This window comes from Thamnophis sirtalis, unplaced genomic scaffold (genome assembly GCF_051295495.1).
Source record: "Thamnophis sirtalis isolate CommonGarterSnake01/CBP01778 unplaced genomic scaffold, rThaSir2_p1.2 scaffold_5, whole genome shotgun sequence".
Taxonomy (NCBI): domain Eukaryota; kingdom Metazoa; phylum Chordata; class Lepidosauria; order Squamata; family Natricidae; genus Thamnophis; species Thamnophis sirtalis.
The window spans coordinates 37,025,234-37,045,448 of NW_028261385.1; the positions used below are offsets into that span (position 1 = coordinate 37,025,234).

Below are 20,215 nucleotides of genomic sequence, written 5' to 3' on the forward strand. Positions count from 1 at the left end.
ACATAATAATAACCAATGCCAAATCCGGCGAAACAACTGGCCGCTGTGAAACAATTGTATAATAATAATAATAATAATAATAATAATAATAATAATAATAATAATAATAATAATAATAATAATAATATGTTCCAAAAGAACTAGAGCATTGACAAAAATCATCATCAGTCAATTACAAAAGGCAGACTTACTTAGACCTGCTTACTATCCTGTGATGATACCTATGATGATACAAACTTCAAACAGCAACATCTGCCTATCCCTTTTGGAAGAACTTGATTGATAGATAAAAATTTCAAATCCAGTCTAAATATTTGGCTGATTGTGTGACAAAGCATAATGAAGAAGATTCATTACCAGAAATAAAATATTCAGGGAAGCAGAACTGAGAGACGTTCAGTTCTGAAAAATTGTGAAAATGAGAGATTCCCCCCAAAATAGTAGAATAGTCAAAGAAACTCAGTAACAATAATTGGAAATATAAAGGAATAATTTATATAAACTACATGAATGATAACTTTCAACCAGAACAGGCTAGTACTGAAACAACCTATGAATTCACCCCTAAAAAAAGAAGAATTAAAAGAGATTATGGCAAATGGGGTTTGGTTTATTGCTACCTAATTGGATCAGCACATGTTTGGAAACAAATGATGTCAATAAAAACATTAGAAAGTTTAAAGAAAAAATAATGCAGCAGAATTGGAAATGGTGGTTGGAAATGAACAATATGGGTTTATCAACATTAGGGGAGACATCTTCCATTATTACCCTTATTTGTCATTGCCATGATCCCTCTTTCAATTATTTTGAAGAAAACAAATCCTGGTTATTAAAAAGCAAAAAAAAAATGCTAATTAAATCTTACATATATTTTACATGAACGATCTGAAGCTTTAAATAAAATCAGAAATCTAGATCCAGTCATTGACAAACACTAAGAATTTTAAAACACATAATATGGCAATAACATTTTGCTTATAAAAGAGTGATGTAGTAGCAATAAAATGGGGTAAAATCACAAATAGTACAGTAATGGAATTAAAATGCTGAATGGCCAAACCATCAAGAACCATAAGGTTGAAGCCTACAAGTATCTGGAAAATTTACACTTGGATAACATCAAGCATGGGCATGTTAAAAATGAGATTAGTAAGAGATGCATCCAAGGAATGGGCAAATTGCTAAATAGAAAATTGAACAGTCAAAGCCATATCAAAGCCATCAGTACCTAGGCAATTTCTGTGATACGATATGCTGGAATTAATTAACTGAACAAAAGCTAAGAGACATAGCCATTATTTGAATTATTTTTCAGTTTGGACTGAAAAATAAGAAAAGAAATGACCATTCACTTATCACATAACTGATTATAAACAATAGCATAATGCAAAATGATTCACTGGAACATCTGTAGAAGTTATTATGTACCAGTAATGAAAAAAATGGTGGAAACATAAGAGTTGAAAAAGTAGTAAAAAATGACTAGGTTAAAATTTTGTTGGCATTCCAAATAAAACTGATGAAGTCTTGGCTCACTAAAGTCTTGACCCTAACAATGGAGGTTAAAAGAATACTGATGATAACTATAAACTAAAACCTAGCATAACAGTTGACGATTAGGTTCCAGTTCCAGAATTTGGATTTGTCTCTGAAGGAAATATGGGCTTTAAAATCCAAAATATCTTGAAATGAATAGTTAGAGAATGATAGGCACTTCAAGTTGAATAGCTACCATCCATTCAGCATATTTTTTTTAGTTTTGCATACTAGGCAAAGTTCAAAAGGATTTCCGTACAATTTTCCTGTAACAACATATTACGTTTATTTATATTCCATCTAATCCCAACTTGAAGCATGATTTTTCGAAGAAGGAATAATATCAACCATTATGACAAACTTTGATACCTTTTTTAAAATCCTAAGTGTTGTGAGGTGTGTAAAATGATCTGTATATTTAAGTTCTAAAATTCATTCTGACTTTCTAGTCCTTTTTTTTAACACGAAAGAACTCTGCATTCTATAATTATCTTGATTTGACTAGGGAACCTTCTTGATAGATATTTTTCTTTCAAACTATAAAGGGGTCTAAGTTTGTTTTTGCTTCTTTTTACAACCCCCCCCCCAACTTTTTAAAAGATTTGATGAAAAATCACAGCAGTAATATTTTTCTACATTCCAACTGCCATCTTTAAATTGAACTAGCTGGAATGTGTACTCCTTGAGTCTTAAAAATGCTAGTATATTGTCCACATGATAAAATGTTTATTGTGGGAATTTTGCTTTTGTTTTGTCTTGCACAACTACACACTATTCTAAAATATTGTTTAGAAACACTGGTAGACAAATATAAATGTTTCATTAAAAAAACCCCAATGTTTTTCCTAACAAGTTGAATCATGCCAAAATCATTAAGGTTAACAAATCTGAAATAAACTAACTTAACACTATTTCAATGGTCCTCGTGTAAAATAATGGCTTTAAAAACAGGTAGGTTTAAATACAGCTACAGAAAAACATATCTACACTCTCTTTGGTAATTTAGTTACAGTAATCCAGTTGTTTCAGAATTCTTGGCCACCAGTTGCCAATGAAGGCTGAGAGTTTTGAGTGCTGCAACCAGGTACATCTCAAAGACAATAGGTTGAAGGAAGCTGATATATGAGATAGCTTTACAATTTATCTCACCTGTAGTTGTGGTTTTTGCTGACTTTGATGTTGTAGAATTGGCGGCATTCTTAGTTTCCTTATCTTTCTCTTCATTATGAGATGATTTTATCTCTGGAGTAGAGATATTTTTGGCAGCTTTCTCCACAGACTCCTTCTTCTTTGGAGAAGCTGTTCTGGAAACTTTATCTAATGATTCCTTCAAGCCAGCAGGTTTTGGAGAAGCTACTTGCTTAGGTTTGCTATCACTCTTCTTGGCAGGAGAAGAAGATTTGGTCTTAGTCCCCTGCTTTTTTGTTTTTGTTTTTTCTTTCAGATCTTTTTTCAAAGGCTTCCCTAGATTCTGGTCAATAGGTAATGTCTCTGGATCTACCATGGAGACATCTGGGTGCCTGGGTGAAGGGCTGCGATCTTGAACAGGGACTGGGGGAGGGTCAATGTGTTCATATGTAACCGTTTTATCTGTCGGTATCGTTTCAGATTCATCTTCTGAATCAATGTTAGCATCTGCTGTAATGGAAGGACACTCTTCTGTTTCAGGGGGTACATCCGAGTCGGTCTGTGACGGAGCAGATTCACTTACAGAAGTTGGGGGTGTTTCACCACACAGTCGAGCTTGCTGCTTTCCTCCAGAGGGTGGTGGAGCACCTCCGGACTGAATTAACAGCTTTTCTTGGTCTTGAGATTGTTCCTCATTTGCAAACCATTCTAAAGGGTTAGGATTTATAAAAGAAGGTGACAGTTCTGTTTTAGGATGCTTGTACTCGCAGGATGAGACAAGGCATAAATCAACATCTTGACGGATTTCAGATTTTTCTGAAACAAAGTATTTGTCATTCTCATAGCTATAACTTGAAATGTCAGGTGATTTGATAGCTTTCTCTGCATACTCAAAGGGATAATGGACAGACTCTGATGGTTTGGAGGATTTTTCATAAGAATAATCAAGGACTTCTGGTGACTTGGTGGTTTTTTCAGTCTTTTCGTAGGAATAACTATCTGCCTCTATTGATCTGGTGATTTCCTTTGTTGCAGCATAATTGTAATCAAAGGTTTCAGGAGATTCAGTGACTTCCTTTGTTTTTTCATAGGAATAACTTACAGTCTCAGGTGACCTAGTGGTACTTCCAGTTTCCTTATAAGAGTAAATAAGCGGTTCTGGTGATATGGATGTTTCTTCAGTATCCTCCTGATCCTCAGATGCTAGAAGCTCTTGGCCATGTTTTGTCTCAGGATCTTGAACTATTGATGTATGATAGCCAAACAGTTTGTCTGGGGATACGTGCAGTGATAATAGTGATGACTGAGAAGCAGCCATTGTTTCTTTCATTACGGGTGGTGAATCTGAAAAACTAGGTGAATACAAAGGAGAAGATTCCCGTGGTGTCAATGGAGATAAATCAGACTTTGGTGAGAGTTTCTCTCCCAAGCTTTGCATTTTTTCTGATGGAAATGTAGAATGTAATGGCATATCACTAGGCTGTGTAACAGCTGATAGGATTTCTTCTTGCAGAGGAGAACTCGCCTGTGAAGGTGTATGAACAGAGGAAGTGGAAGGTGAAGGTGAAGCCTCTATTTGAGAAACTGAAATAATTTCTGAAATATCCTTCTCGTTGCTAAAACATACTTGTTCCACTGGTGATATTTTATTTGGAAATCCATGTTCCTGCATGTCTGAAGGGCTAAAATCAACTTCTGTGGGACCATTTTCAGATATATGGTGCACACCAGCACCTACTATGGGTTGCTCAGGCGACTGTCTGCTAAAATCCATGGCCAAAGACTGTTCAGGTGAATCTTGTCCAAATTCTACTGACATAGTCAATTGTTCAGGAGATCTATGATCTAGTATTGGTGTTCTTGACTTTGCTGTTTTAGGAGAAAAGTCTGGTGGAGAAATAGACATTGGTCTTGGACACTCTTCTTTAGATGGAGACATTTCTGTTTCTTGAAATGTAGTTGGTGTTTGTACAACAGACACAGAAAGAGAATCATCAACTTCAGTAGAATGAGGAGATCCAACCTCAGCATGTAACGAAGGAGATACATCATCAGTGGTTGGTTCTGGAAATGAACTAGTAGCAACAGATGCTGTAGAAACAGACGCAACTCCTTCAATATGGGAATAAGTATCTTCTGCTACAACTTCATCAACAGGAGTTGCAGATTTATCAGAGACAGTACTTTCAGATATTGACATTTTAGTGTCCTCTTTGAAATAGCCTAAATGACTAATATCCACCTGAGTAGGAGAAACCTCTGCCAGCTTCCTCTCATCCAAAACTAATGCGGAATGAATTTCTGAAGTTTCTAAATCATCCTTTTTCTTTTCTAGGAGAATGTCTGATTTTGGAGGTGTCAGCTCCAAATCTTTTTCATCCTGCTGCTCTTCGAAAATGTTTGTCGAAGTAATTTCAGAAACTGCGCTCTTCTGCAACACAGAATCATCTGTTTCCCCTTTCTTTTCAAAGGTAATTTCAGTTTCTTTGAGAGATTTTAGATCAGCACTTAAAAATGTGTCATAAGAACATTCTGTACCAATAAGTGGTGGACTTCGTAAAGGTGAAAGCACTTTCTCAAAAGGCGATTCAGAATCAGGCACTGGTTCATCCATTGGGCTTATTCTGTGTTTTGCAACATTATCTTTGGCTTCACTAACTTCAACACTGATTGGTACTTCAGTTGTTTTTCCAGGAATCTCAGTTGGAAGTTGGCTTGATTTTTCATCAGTGGGAGATTGGTAATACGGAGTGTGACCAGCACTTCCAGCAGCTGATTGTGAAGGGGATACCACTTCTAACGTTTTATCATCAGGGCTGGGGCATTGTTCTTCCTGGGTTTCGTGATGTTTTTCTGGCAGTGCTGTTAGAGATATAGGCTCAGTTGCTGTTTTAATCTCATTGGGAGTTAGGGAAAAGTTCACACTACGCTCGCTAAGAGGTGTTTTAGCAACTGGTGATAGTGGGGCTGGACTTTCATCTATAGTTGGGCTAATCTTCTCATCCCAAGTTTCTGAAATGTCTAATTTAGTAACAGTTTTGAATTCATTTTCCCGATGATGATACAGATCCTGGAAGGAAGTTTTGTTAAATTTATCTTCCTCTAATGAAGAAGGTGGTGAAATGGTAGAAGCTGAAACATTATAGTCTTTGCCTTCAGTAGCATCTGTTTTTGATCCTTCGGATGCTCCATTAAAAGCATCAGGAAGAGGAGCAACTTTAGGTCTAGCAAAATCTTGAGAATAGAGTGCTGACTCATATTTAGTAATGTTAACATATTCTTGGGAAGGAGATTCACTTTCTTCGTTGTTTGTTTCATCACTCATTGCATCTCGTGGAGTTGACATTCCATCCATTGGAGTTGGTTCACTGGATATTTCAATAGTGGACTGGGTATAACCTGAAGTAGCAGTGAATTCCTCAGGCTGGTCTTCTCTGTTTTCTTCATCTGAAACAGTTGCTTCACTTTCTGACCCACCAGGTAGAGTTTCATCTTGGATTGAAGATGCCGGTTCCTTTGCTGGAGATGGAGATTCTGACAATTTAGTTGGAGTAGTTATAGGCAAAGCATATTTATCATCCATTTCAGCAGCTTCAGCAGCTTTGTCTACTACAGCCATGACATAATCCCCTTCAGCTTGTATTTTTTCAGTTTCCTCTTCATCTTTGACCTCCTCAGTTTTGTCTTCCTCAATGTCTTCTTCAGTGTCTTCTGTTTCTGCCTTTTCAACTGTTGTTTCTTCTAAATTTTCCTCATAGTGATCTTCATACTCCATTCTAAAGTCTGCTTTTTTGTCATACATTAACCCTTTCATTTTTTCATTCTCGGGTGGTTCTATCATTTCTTTTTCAATCTCCTCTGGTTCAATGATATCCTTTATGCCTTGCTTTTTGAAACTTGTTGGCACTTCTTCATTGTCCCCTTGGACTTCTGCCTCCTCGGTCTCAGCCTTTTCTTCATAGTCACCTGCCTCAGAGGATTCTTCAAAACCTGCTCCTTCCTCTTCAAATTTTTCACTCTCATCAACCTTCTCCTTTCCCACAGACTCCAGCTCTTCAGGAGTTTGTTCAGGTTCTGCAGCGGTGATATCTTCATCAGGAGAATGAGTTGGACCTGCTATTTTTTCCTTTTGAACTGTATAATCTTCCTCTTGTTCTATGCCAGTTGGCTGGCTTTCATCTTTAACTTTATCTTCCTTTGTTTCCTTCACAACTTCAACTTCTTCTGCTTTTAGTTCTTCAAAATCTTTTGTTAAGTCTTCTGGTGAGGACATAAGTGACCTCTCAACTTCAAGTTCTTTCCCACCGGCTGCTAGGCTTCCAGCTGCTACTGCTGCAGCCCCAGCTCCCAAAACAGTCACTGCCGCAGCTGATTTTTCTGCCACTTTGAGCTCTTTCTTCACTGGCTTGCTTTTAACTTTTTCTTTGGGTTTTCCAGCAAGTCCACTTTCTTTTTTAATGGGTTCTTCCTTCTTCTGTGGTTTCGACTTTGCCGTAATCTTCTTTGATTCAGGCAAAGCAGCAGAGGTCTTCTTTACCTCCTTAGGAAGTTTCTTGATTTCTCTCTTTTCTTCCTTTTTCACTTCCTTTTTCTCTTCTTTTTTGGATTCTTTTGCAACAGCTTCTTTCTTTGGCTCTTTTTTAGATTCTTTCTTTATTTCTTTCTTCAAATCGTCCTTCTTAGGCTTTTCTTCTTTCCTGGCCTGGGATTTTTCATCCTTCTTAGGCACCTCTTTCTTTGACTTCTCTTTCTCCTCTAGTTTTTCTTCAGATTTTACTTTCACTTCCTTTTTCACATGCTTCTCCTTTATTACTTTTGGTTTCACATCGGTGGCTTGTTTTTCAATAGTTTCAGATTTCACCATTTGTTGCTCCTTTGCTGTTAGGTCTTTTTCAGTGACAGAGAGCCTACTTTCACTTTTTGCTGGTTTTTCTTTTTTTACGATGGGTTTTTCTACTTTCGGAGCCTTTTCTGGTGGGCTAGATTTCCCTGTGTCAGAGGCCTCCTCTTTTGATTCTTTTCTGAGCGTCTTTGTAGACAGCGTTTTAGTGATTGGCTTGAGACTTTCTTTACTGTCTGCTCTCTGCTTCGGTTTTGTCTGCTTCACTGCTGGACTTGTCAGGTTACCACTTAAGTCTTTTTGTGTCACTATGGGTTGTTTAAGGAAGTCCAAATGTTTGAGCTTCTCTAGACCATCTAATATGCTATACTGTGTACTGTTCCCTGGGAAAAGAACTCGGATGATTTTTTCAGCAGGGTTTGCTGGATGCCATACAATCAATGATGAGATCGAAGTCAGGTAGGAAACTGGGATGTCTATTTCTTGACCATTTGGTAATACCAGTTCAGTTTTATCTTTGTTCGTACCCGTCCACTGCTGCATGAAATATTGCATTTCTTTGCTGTTTTTGACTGGGTTAAGCACATACATTTCCAGTTTCCCTACACCCATTTTTTGAAAAAGGATAATGGGCTCAGTGTTGTTTCCTATATTTCTAAAGAGAGGTTCTGGTTTCATGGATAGCTTGTTTAAGTATTGTAACGTGAAACAAGCCTCTTCTACGCTTCTTTTTAATTGCAAATTAGGATCAGGGTTTCCTAGGCTTTCAGGAACATTAAGAAATACAACTCCCAAATCAGGTGAAATTAGATTTTTCATCCAGTCGCTATTGGTAGTAGAGCCTTGAGACTGCTCCTCTTCCAATTCTGCCATTTTCCGTTGCAACATGCTGTTAATTCCTGGCAAATTATCATCTCCAATGTGAGTGAGCAAAATTGAATCTACTCTGTCCAAATGCCTGATGAGTTTCCAGAAACAAGATTTTCTCTCTGATCCTCCGTTGATAAGCATGTTGAATCCATTCACAGCAAACAGTGCGGAATCTCCTCTTCCACCAGGGAAAATGTAACAACAAGGCTTAGAAAGTTTCAGAAAGCCTCCTGAGGTTGGCGGCTCCAAAATATCAAATGGAGATGGTACTTCCACTGACTCTGACAAGTATTCTGTGAATTCAGAAAGCCCTTCCATTTCAGGCAAAATCGAAGAAGAATTCAGCTTAATGTTGATGAAATCTTGAAGGTTGTGTCTGTCAAGGTTTGAATTCTTCCAGTCCCCTTCCTCAGGACAGAAAAGTGTTAAACTGGCTTTGTTGGCAGGGTGAGTAGTGCTCAATAATTCTCCAATCTGAAATTGAAAAAAACCCAAGCAGAAATATGATATGATTGTATACACTTAATTCATATTTATGTCTCAAAATTAAATCAGTAGAAAGTGGATGTGCTTCCTGAGTTAGAATTTTGCCTTTGGCCCCCATAATTGATTTCAGTGTTCTAGTACAAATCAAAGTAATTATGCTGGTCTAAAATCTTCTTTTCTCTAATATACACTGTTATCTCAAAAAAAAAATAGCAATTATATACAGGCTCAGTGCCAATACATTTCCATATTAAGAAAAGTTGCTTTTATTTCAAAAGTATTTATATTTTGGTTTTAGCCATGGAAATATCTCAGCTGTGTTCGCTGACTTCCTAGAAAGATTGAGCCAATTTAATGTTATTGTTTTAGGCTTGGATAGTAACATTATTTAAAGAGCAAAGTAAGCATGAAGAAGGCAGATATACTGGAACAGGGATGTCAAACTCCCGTGGGATACCTAAATCTGACCCATGGGGCCAACCTGGAAACAATGAAGGACCGCAGTGCCTCTGCCAGGAAAAAAAGAGCCCAGGAGGGCTATGTGCTAGCAGAGCAGGCCGTCACAGCTGAAAACAGAGCTCGGGAGCCCATTTTCACTTACAGAATGCTCGGGCCACCACAGGTACCCCGACAGGTACAAAGATGTGTGGGTGTCTGGGGAGATACAGTGTGTGTGACTTGGGGATAGCATGCAAGTGTGCATGAGTGGCCAGGGAGAGTATACAAATGGCCAAGGAGGTGCAGCGTGAGCATAGTTGGGCTTAGTGAGTGTGCAGGTGACAGGGAGGCACAGTGCAAGCATGGTGGGGATTGAGTTGGCTGCTGCCAGGTGAAGGAACAATTGCAAGTAGTAAGGCAGGAAGGGCTAAGATCAATGAGGTTGGGGAAGGGTGTTCAAGAGGCCAGGAGAGGATGTGTGAATCACTGGAGAGGCACCACACAAGCATAGTGAGACTTGGGGAGAGTGTGCAAGGTGGCCCATTGGCCAGTGAGGAATGGCGCAAGCAGAGGAGGACTGAAGGTGATTCTGCAGGCAGGAAAATTTTACTTAAGCAACTTGAGACCTTCCCTGCTGGCTTTCTGATTGACTTCACTTGTGTGAAGCTACAGGAAAGTTGCAAATCACAATCATGTGATTGTAAGGTGCTATAACCATCATAAATGCAAGCTGGTTGCCAAGTGCCCTGATCGTTATCACGTGATCACAGGAACACTGGAATAGCCAGAAGAACTAGTTCAAGATCCAGCTGTAACCACCGCTAGTTCAGCACTATCATGTTTTAACAATATCTCATTAACTGAGAATTAGCTGTATACTCTGGATTTATCTATTTGCTTTGTTGCATATCATCCAGAAACCCCTCAGGTTGGAGATGGACATAACAACTGTAAGCAAATAAATAATAAATTATTCCTTGTCCTGCAGTCTATACAATATTTTAAAAATGTATCGCATGATGGACATCTATTTCTGATTTTTTTTTACTCCTCTTCAAAACATTAAATGACTAAATCTGCTGTACAATCACAAGTACAAACAAAACTTCAGCCTCAATGAATTGCAGAGCAGCAACAATTAAGAAACAAACCTCTTGGTCTGTGAAGATCTCAATGAAATTCTGAAATGAGAAAGATCCTGACTGAAGAATGAGTTCGCCTGTGTTTTCAAAGTTCTGCCCAGTTAGTACCAGAAGTTTATGTCGTGCAGCATCTGTTATCATTAAACGCACCTGCAGTAGAAGATACAAATAATCACTTTGAAACATCTTTTATACTTCATGCTTTCTTTAGGGGGGGAAATTAATATGAATAACCTCAAGGAAATTATAGATTACCCTTAGACCATATTTATCCAAAAAAAGGAGTAATGATTGTGTTTCAGCGAGGGAGGAAGATTGTTTAGTAAAAATACAAAGAAGCCCCACATATATTAGAAAATATTCAAATACTTTGGCCACTTAATGAGAACGAAGGATTCATTGGAGAAAGCCCAATGCTGGGAAAGATTGAGGGCAAAAGAAAAAGGGGATGACAGAGAATGAGGTGGCTGGATGGAGTCACCGAAGCAGTCAGCGTGAGCTTAAATGGACTCCACAGGATGGCAGAGGACAGGAAGGTCTGGAGGAACATTGTCCATGGGGTCGCGATGGGTCAGACATGACTTCGCAACCAACAACAACGATATTAGAAAATGAAAGAGGAATCCTATTTAAAATCAAAATTAATCAAATTAATAATGTTAATCCAATCAAGTTAAAAGAACAGAATAGCAAGTCCAGTGAAAATTAAGAAGTTTGGGAAGTTTGGAAAAATAAGCATCTATGTGTTATTCACAATAATCCTAAACAATGGATTTGGTCTGTGCAATGTTGGGACTACCAGATTGCAAAGATCTGGATGACCATTAGAGGAAATCAAAAATAATGTTTTGTACTTCTTTGCTATCATCTAGTAAGTCATCCAGGCTTTTTGATGTTAATGCCAAGGAAAGCAACCACATACGTAATTGATTAGCATGATATGTGACCCCAGAATTTGCCTTGCCCTCAAATGGAATAACAGTAGATTCTAGGTGCGCATTCAAGGGAAGAGACTTAAACAGATACATTTTCATGACAACAAAGCCAAATGATTCCAAGATATGTATCAATAATTTGGTCTGAAACTAAATGTGGTATATTAAATCTGAATTATTAAATAAAAGCTTTAAAAAGACACACGATTCATATGGTTTATTTTCATAGGATATATGCTATATTCCAAAGTAAACATGCATGGAAAAGAGAATCCAAAGTTTAAGTCTCTCTTCCATGTGAACACTGGCTTTGTCTCCACAATCATCATCAGCATCTTAATGCCTCTCAGTAACCTCACCCTTCCTTTCCCTGACACAATTATCTAGCCACCCCTTTGTCTGGTTTATGTGGTAGTGCTAACCATGGCAATTAGCTAACATTCATCCTCTTCTCTGACTGCAGTTTGCAGTTAAAGAGAAAACCGCCCATCCACTGTGGGTAGATCAACAAAAGCATTCTGTGGAGAACATATGTGGAGCATAGGGAATTGTGACCACTGTGCCTTATTACCTAGCAGGAAAGGGAAAGCCACAGGAGGTGGGCCAAAGTGGGTGATTCTAGCAATGGGAAAATTACTTCCACACAGGAAATGCTGCAAAGTGGATTTCCTGCTGTTCTCTCTGGATTAAGAGCCAGGCTATTAATTTCCTTAGCTTTCCAAATTCTAAAAAAGTCCCACAAGACCACAGGGCTTTGAATGACACCAACCTGAGATCAAAATACCCCCCACATGTGTGAGGGGATCTAATTTTCATCAACAAGAGATAATTTTTAGCAGAGAAAAAGTACCTCATCCTCATACCTGTAGTTGCGGGAGAAATCGAATTAAAGATCTTTTTAATGCTATGTTACCAAAAGTAGGAAATCATGTGTCAGAAATATAGAATTACAGGTACTCCTCACTTAACAACTGCCTTGTTTAGAAATCATTCAAAATTACAATGGTGCTGAAAAAATATCCCCCCTTTGAAGTATCCCCACAGTTATGGGATCACAATTTGCATGCTTCACAGCCAGCTTCCAATAAACAACTTCTCAAAGGAGAAGCCAGAAGTAAAATCAACAAGTTGTGATCATTGAATGCCTCACTTAATGACTGTGGGTGATTTGCTTAATGACTGCAATGGAAGTGGCGTTATAAGCCCATCACAGTCACATGGCATCTTGCTTAACTACTGTGCTACTTAGTGATGAGTTGCCAGTTCCAATTATGGTTGTTAAGTCAGGTCTATCTTTATAGCTAGCGATGAGAGTAATTTCCTCAGATCAATAATAACACAGTTTTCATCTTGTCTTTGATTGTCAATAGATTAGAATAGGCCATAAAAAAACAAGTATCCCCACAATTTTGATTTCAATGTATAGGTGATCATAGCTATCTGCTATGAAAAAATATCAGTAATGTGCTTCATGACATTATGATGCAAATCCAACACTTTCATATTTGTGTCCTAATTCCCAGCACAAATATAGGTCATGGAACTGAAATAATAGAATATTTGTAGCTCAAGGTTGAGCTATGTAAATTCTGATTATGTTACCTAGTTTGGCAATGAAACGTCTACAAGAAAACAATCAAGCTCAGAAAGTATCAAACACCACACATGCCATGGAGTTTGCATTGGGACAACATATGTTTTCTCATTTGCTCCTCCCTTCAGACACATATGATTCAATGAATTACCTTTTATAATGAGTTCTGGGATAATCACTAAAAGCTTAAGAAACAGAAAAAAAGCAAATTCAATACTGATTTAAAACTAATTATGCTGGGAAATAAAAATATACCTTTACTTTTAATGGGCTATGTCTCTTTCCTGTTTATCATTATTATTAAACAATGTGATTAGTGTTTGACTATCTCATGAATGTCACTTAAATTTCATCCCTTTTAAGTGCACTAGATTCATAAAAACAGACTTCTCTTCTTTTATTGGTACTAAGACTCTAGAAAGGCTGCTAGCATATTTTACAAAGTGAATAGCTTTTCCAGGAAAAACAGACAGACAAAAATATTTCACTAATATATGGTTTCTGCATTATACTCCTATATTTTATGTATTTAAGAGGATGGCATGCAGAAATTGGCAAAAGTAAGAAATTGACAAAATGATTGCCAAATATCACTGAGAGAACATTGTCAACTTATAATGAGGAATATCTATTATATTACTGTAAAAAAAGAAAAAGACCTTTTTTAGAAATAAAAAACTTCCTCAGATAAGATCAAAATTAACTTTAGAAAAACAACAAACAAAAGCAGCCCATTCATTCCCCTCACATATATGTGCTACTCATTTCCGACTCTAGGGGGCAGTGCTCATCTCCGTTTCAAAGCCAAGGAGGCAGAGCTGTCTGAAAACATCTCTGTGGTCATGCGGCCTGCATGACTAAACGCCGAAGGCGCATGGAGCGCTGTTACCTTCCCCCCAAGGTGGTCCCCATTTTTCTACTTGCATTTTTAAGTGCTTTCGATATGCTAGGTTGGCAGAAGCTGGAACATGTAACAGGAGCTCACTCTGTTACACGGCGCTAGGGATTCAAACTGCCGACCTTCCTGATCGACAAGCTCAGCGTCTTAGCCACTGAGGCACCACGTCCCCTCAGTCCATTCATTACCACCCCCACCCCCAAATCAAAGAGAAGTTTAAAAACACAAACAATTATTTATAGGAGACTGAGTATTGTGGCTTAATCCATTTAGTCAGTACTAGCATAGGGTAAGAAATAAACAAAAACAGTAAGATGTAAAATAATTGTGATTAGTTTGTAGAGTGACTTAAAATCAGAAGGGAGACTGCAAGTAAAGAGATCGGGATTTTGGATGATAAAGAAATTAAAGATATGTTAAAGAAAGACAAGGATTCAACGGTTCTCAAATTAAAGATAACAATTGGCAATATTTTACAAAGATATAGAACATTCTCCAGAAAATTATTTCCATGAAAAACGGGAAGAAAATAACCAATCAAATGGTAATTTTAAAAATATCCAAAAGGATGCAGAAATTTATACATGCAAGTTGATATTGGTGGGAAAATATCAACAGGATATTAAATATTTGGAAAACTCGTAGAAAACCATAAGAAAAAAATGTCATAATCAGAAATTAATTTAAAATAAGCAGTAAAACAGGTAGAAGAGCTTTAATCAAATTGATGAATATGCACTACCCTTCAAGATGGTTTAGATGAATGGGTGGGAACAATAGGAAAAGTGACCTGTCTCTCTGAGTATTTATAGATTTGTCACAAGCATTTGATTTACCGCTGAGAGAAACAGGATACTCCCATCAGTCTGCCATGCATGTTATTTTATATTGTATTCACATCATTTGCTTTTTCCTCATAAATTATAGAAGAAGATTTAAATGTCACCAAGGAAATGGAAGGGTATATGAAATATCATTTATTTATTGATTCATATATTTAGGGTTTATTTTAATCTAGGAGTGGATGAAAAAATGAGAGATAAGCATGAAACTGAAAATATAAAACAATTAGACCACAATATTAATATACACTATTATTGTACCTGAATATAGTTCACACTAAACTCAGTGGAACTTTCTTAACAGTAGACATGCATTCTATTTCATTTTGAGTGATATAGATAAAATAGATAAATAAAAATATCAGTACCTCTAGTCTAGTTGCTTTGAGGTATTTTATGCCCATAGTATGTAATTTTGATTAAAGTATATCAGCGTAGGTATGATTTTTTAAACTACTTTACCTCAGTGCTGACAGCTTCATCTGAAGGATTAATCAGCACAACAGTTTCTAAAATTTCACTTCTGTGGTGAAGGATTTTCTGACCTGTGAGAATATGGAAGAAAAGAAAAATGAATTTTAAATCCTGCATTTTATGTATTTATGGTTTTCCTATACACATTTATTCTTCTAAGCAAACTATTTTTTTACAGAAACATTAAAATAAAATCTATATGTTAATGTTATAAAAGAATTGTTATCATGCAACATAGTGTAAAAACCAAATCTTTTGATTTTTTTTTTCATATTACCGGAAATGTGTTTATTTCTCCCAGCCTTAGCTTTTTCTAACTTTCCTTTTCTTGGCATCATTCTGATGGGTTTTTCTTTGTTTGAGGGAGTAAAATTAATTAGCAATTTAGACTGGGATTATGAAGGCAAGGTCACTGTTTAAGCACCCAGGGCACATTTTATTAAAAAAGCATGCAGAGAGAAAACTGTTTAATTGACAAGTTTCTTAAAAAATATATATTTTTCAGTTCAACGTACTTCAGGATACTAATTTGTACTAGTAAAGTTATAAAATTGAGCTTTTGGTATTAGTAATGATCAACAATATGTCATCTACGCTTATTCAAATGCAAACTTGTCCTATAAAGTTCTTTTCTCAAAGTCGCCTCTATATTGTTTGTACAAAATCACTAGCAACACAATATTTAATAGATTAGCTACATCAATTAAAGTTAATCAAGTTAAATTGGCTGGGTTAAATATACATACATACATACCAGAGGTGGTATTTAGCAGGTTCTGACCAGTTCTGGAGAACCGGTAGCGGAAATTCTCAGTAGTTCGGAGAACAAGTAAATACCACCTCTGACTGGCCCTGTTCCCATCTATTCTCTGCCTCCCGAGACCCAGCTGATCAGGAGGGAATGGGGATTTTGCAGTAACCTTCACCTGGAGTGAGGTGGGAATGGTGATTTTACAGTATCCTTCCCCTGCCACACCCACCAAGCCATACCATACCTACCAAGCCATACCCACAGAACCTGTAGCAAAACATTTTGAATCGCACCACTGATACATACATACATACATACATACATACATACATACATACATACATACATACATACATACCAGTGGTGGGTTGCAGGCGGTACACCCTGGTATGGGCGTACCAGTGCCTGCCCGGAGCACCAGGTACCATTCCAGTATGGTGCTCTGGAGCAGTGTTTTTCAACCTTTTTTGTGCAAAGGCACACTTTTTTCATGAAAAAAATCACGAGGCACACCACCATTAGAAAATGTTAAATTTTTTTAACTCTGTGCCTATATTGACTATAGGCGGGTGTTTTTCCCACGGCACACCTTACACTATGTCACGGCACACTAGTGTGCCGTGGCACAGTGGTTGAAAAACACTGCTCTGGAGGGCCCATCCAGCAGCCTGAGCTCCTTACCTGTATTTGAGCTCTTTGGCACATCCGCTTCCACGCACAGAGCGCACGCCACCTGCGCAACGCTCCGCCAAGCAGCTGGAGCGTCTCAGAGGCATTGCAAGAGGTAAAGACACATATGTGCATGCTACGCACATGTACACGGGTGATGCACATGTTCATGTAGTGGATGCCGGGTCCCATACTGGTTGCAACGGGTTCCCGAACCCACCACTGATACATACATGTGTATCTATCTTTTAGTCTTTACAGTATATATAATAAACTAATATGACAGCAATACATTTAGAAATCTTTCTCTACAGTTAGGTCATGTACTATTTAGAAAATAAAAGTATATGCTAACTAGCCTGAATGAGAATATTTAGAGTTAGGGTTTCAATACACCTAGAGGGCATGTTTATAGAAGGCTGTGCTATCTCTAATTATTCCAGTTCTGGGATAGTGAATAGATTAAGAGGGCTGATCTAGTTCTATATTGATAGCACATGGATTTCCCCTCCCCCTGTTTTGCAGCATCTGTCTCTGACATCTGTCGCCCCATTGATTAAATAAAGTCCTTTTGAGCTACAAAATCTGGGCTGCAAAAATCCAGTTGATCAGAAGATGGAAGCAAAAATTTTAGGGAATTTCTTTGTTGGCATACAGATTTTTGCAGCCTGAATCTGGGATCTCTAGTTGAAAATATTTCCTTCTGGCATAATATTCTACACTTGCACTGCACCCTTGTTAAGAATTTCTTTTGCTCAGAATGTTCTTAGGGCAAGTCAGATGGCCTAGTAATCCTTTACAGTGAAATTGATTTTATCTTCTCTGTGCTCTAAATATCATTTGTTTTGTATACAAGACCATTTATTTTAGATAAAGTTTACTTCTGAAATAATAAATAGAGGTATGGGTAAATAAAGACACCATTACTTTGACACTATTTCCATAGTAGCAACTTTGATTGATATTAAATCACCATATCTTTCAATCACAGATCTATGAAATGTTCAATAAATTAGTCAAAATATGTCACCATTATAGCATATAACGATAATTTGCTTCTCTATTTTAACCAAAATGTTGAACATAAAGGGTCTATGAAATGTCTGCTAGAGGTTCCATGAGTGATATTATTTTAAAAAAAGATTCCATTTGATATAATTTATGGGAGAGGCAGACATTCAACATTTGAGAAAAAATTAATAAACCCTTGCTTTTCAAAATAACTATGCCTGTGGAATTATAATCCAATGCATGCTTATGTGAGAATAAATCATACTATAGTTGGGAGGGAATTAGTTCTGAAATGCATAGGACTCCACTTAAGTTTCCCTTTTATGATATAAATAATACATTTACTGCAGATATTGCAGTACAAGGCACTTAACTTATGTCACATGAGCAATTCTTTCTAATGAACCTTCAGTTGAAAAACAAAGACAAAAATGAGCAGGCTGGTAGATTTTCTGTATCTTTTTGCAAATTAGCTTAGAGGTACTTATAAAGTCCAACTTCTTTCTGTCAAATGGAAAATTTGTGTGCAAAAATAGAGTCTATAAAGAGCCCTCATTTGAAAATAAGGAACAATTTTGTTTTTAAAGATTTATTTGAATCTCAGATATTTTTTTTAAAGAAAGTGAAATAGAACAAATTTTAACAGAAATGTTTAGTATGGTAATTAGGAAATGAATTCCTTGCTTTAACATTTTCATCCAAACAGGAAGTTTGCTTTGAGTAGGTTGTTAACAGCAAGCTACTCAAAGCCATTCACAAAGCAGGAACCAAAAATATATGTGTTTCAATCACTAAATTGACCACTCCCCAGGGAGGAGAACATTCTGTTCATGGCCTCTGGACCATATGTTTGTGATTTTAAAATTTTACCCAAAGGGACAGTGTCAATTGATTAAAAAGCAGCATACTTAGGATAATATTTACAGAATATTCTTATCAGCCGCCATTTACTGAAATTTATTTTTACTCGCAACAATAAAATTGTTTAATCTGATATCATATTTATTATTTTTAATCCAATGGAATGAAGGAAATAAGATATTTAAAGGTTTCTGCCTATCCATCAACAGCATAACTCTGAAAAACAAACAATACACATTCAAATATCTCCCAAAAGAAAGAAGGGAGGGAGGGAATAAAATCCGTATGGTACATCTCCATTGAAGACACAGTTGGCCGGTGCTTGGAAAAGTGCCAACACTTCCACTCTAAGCCCTTTCAATTCCTTTTGCACGTTTCCCAAAGCAGAGCTGCTATTAAGGATTTGGAGGGGGGGAAGGGGGTTGAGAAGGCATATTATGCATGCTTTCTATATCTTACTAATTTTAATTGGTGAGTTATTTATCACTTTTAAAAAATACTTTATATTTAAGTTTTAAGCAATAGTAAAGGACAAAAACAAAAATCAAATTAAAAGAAAACAATGGAAAGCAAGAAAAATGCAGAAAGGAAAAGGCTTTTGAGAAGGTAATGGTTCACCCATTCCACAAGGGGCCACTGCTTGACCCTGATAGTCTGGACAATTTTCATCCAATTTCCAATATTCCCTTTGTAGAGAAAGCTATAAAAAAAGTGATTCTGCTGCAGGTCAGAGGACTCTGGAAGAAGTGGATTATCTGGATCCTTTTCAGCTGGGATTCAGTCATGTGTATAGGACTAAAATGGCATTGATCACACTCTTGGATGGCATCTGCTGGGAGCAGGAAGAGAATAGTGTCTCGACCCTTGCCCTTGACTTTTGTCAGCCGCCTTCAATACCATCAATTATGGTATCTTCCTGGCCTGATCCAAGGGTTAGGGTGGTGGCACTCTGTTGTGTTGGTTCTTCTTTATCTGGGGTTGGTTCAAGTTGCAGAGGAAAGGTCCAGCCCACAACCAGCTCCTTTCTTTCTCCTCCCCCTCCTATTTAACTATTTATAGAAAGCTGCTGGGTGAAGTCATCCAATGATTTGGAGTGAGGGGAATCTGTCTCCTGGCTACACAGATGATTATTGGTTTTCTCAGCTACTGTGCATTTTTCATACATGTATATTTGTTTTTTTCTTCTTTTAATCAACTGTTGTTGATTTAGGAAGTTATATAAATTAAATTAATTAGCAATGGGCTGTTAAAAACAATTCAGATTAGAAAATTACAAAATGAACATTTTCCAACAATATATTTAAAGGTTCTCTGACAAACGTAACATCAGTTTCTAATATGTGTTTCTAGCGATTTGCGTTTTGTAGTTTGCTTCTCCTACAGCCTTTATTTATCAAAGCCCTTAAATCCATTTTGCGATGTAATTTTGAGAATACTGATTTTTTTTTCAGAAATAGAAGTCTGAGTTCAATAAGATCTGAACTGAATAAATATATTTAGAAGAATTGCAGGCTATAAGCTTTTTCCAAAATCCAAAAATTGAACTGAGAAAATATTTATCATTAATTAAAAAAAAACACAGTCTGCCTCCAGGTATTTTACTAGATACTATTTAATTTCAAAGCAAAATCAAAATCAAATTGATTAATACATACAAAATGTAAACATTGGTTTTGGTGGGGGGAGGGGTGGTATTTCTGTTATGGCACTTTTCAAGAGTTTTATTCTTATTTGCTA

General features: G+C 37.0%; 1 protein-coding gene across 1 annotated transcript in view; it reads right to left on the minus strand.

Annotated features, from left to right (window-relative positions):
• Positions 1-20,215, minus strand: part of MAP1B (microtubule associated protein 1B) — a 67,664-nt gene that overhangs the window by 13,265 nt on the left and 34,184 nt on the right. The window contains exons 3-5 of the mRNA XM_087715664.1: positions 15,175-15,257; positions 10,453-10,593; positions 2,689-8,851 (exon numbers count right to left, since the gene is read on the minus strand). Of these exons, the coding sequence (XP_087571790.1) occupies positions 2,689-8,851; positions 10,453-10,593; positions 15,175-15,257 (6,387 nt within the window). The remainder of the gene's footprint in view (positions 1-2,688; positions 8,852-10,452; positions 10,594-15,174; positions 15,258-20,215) is intronic.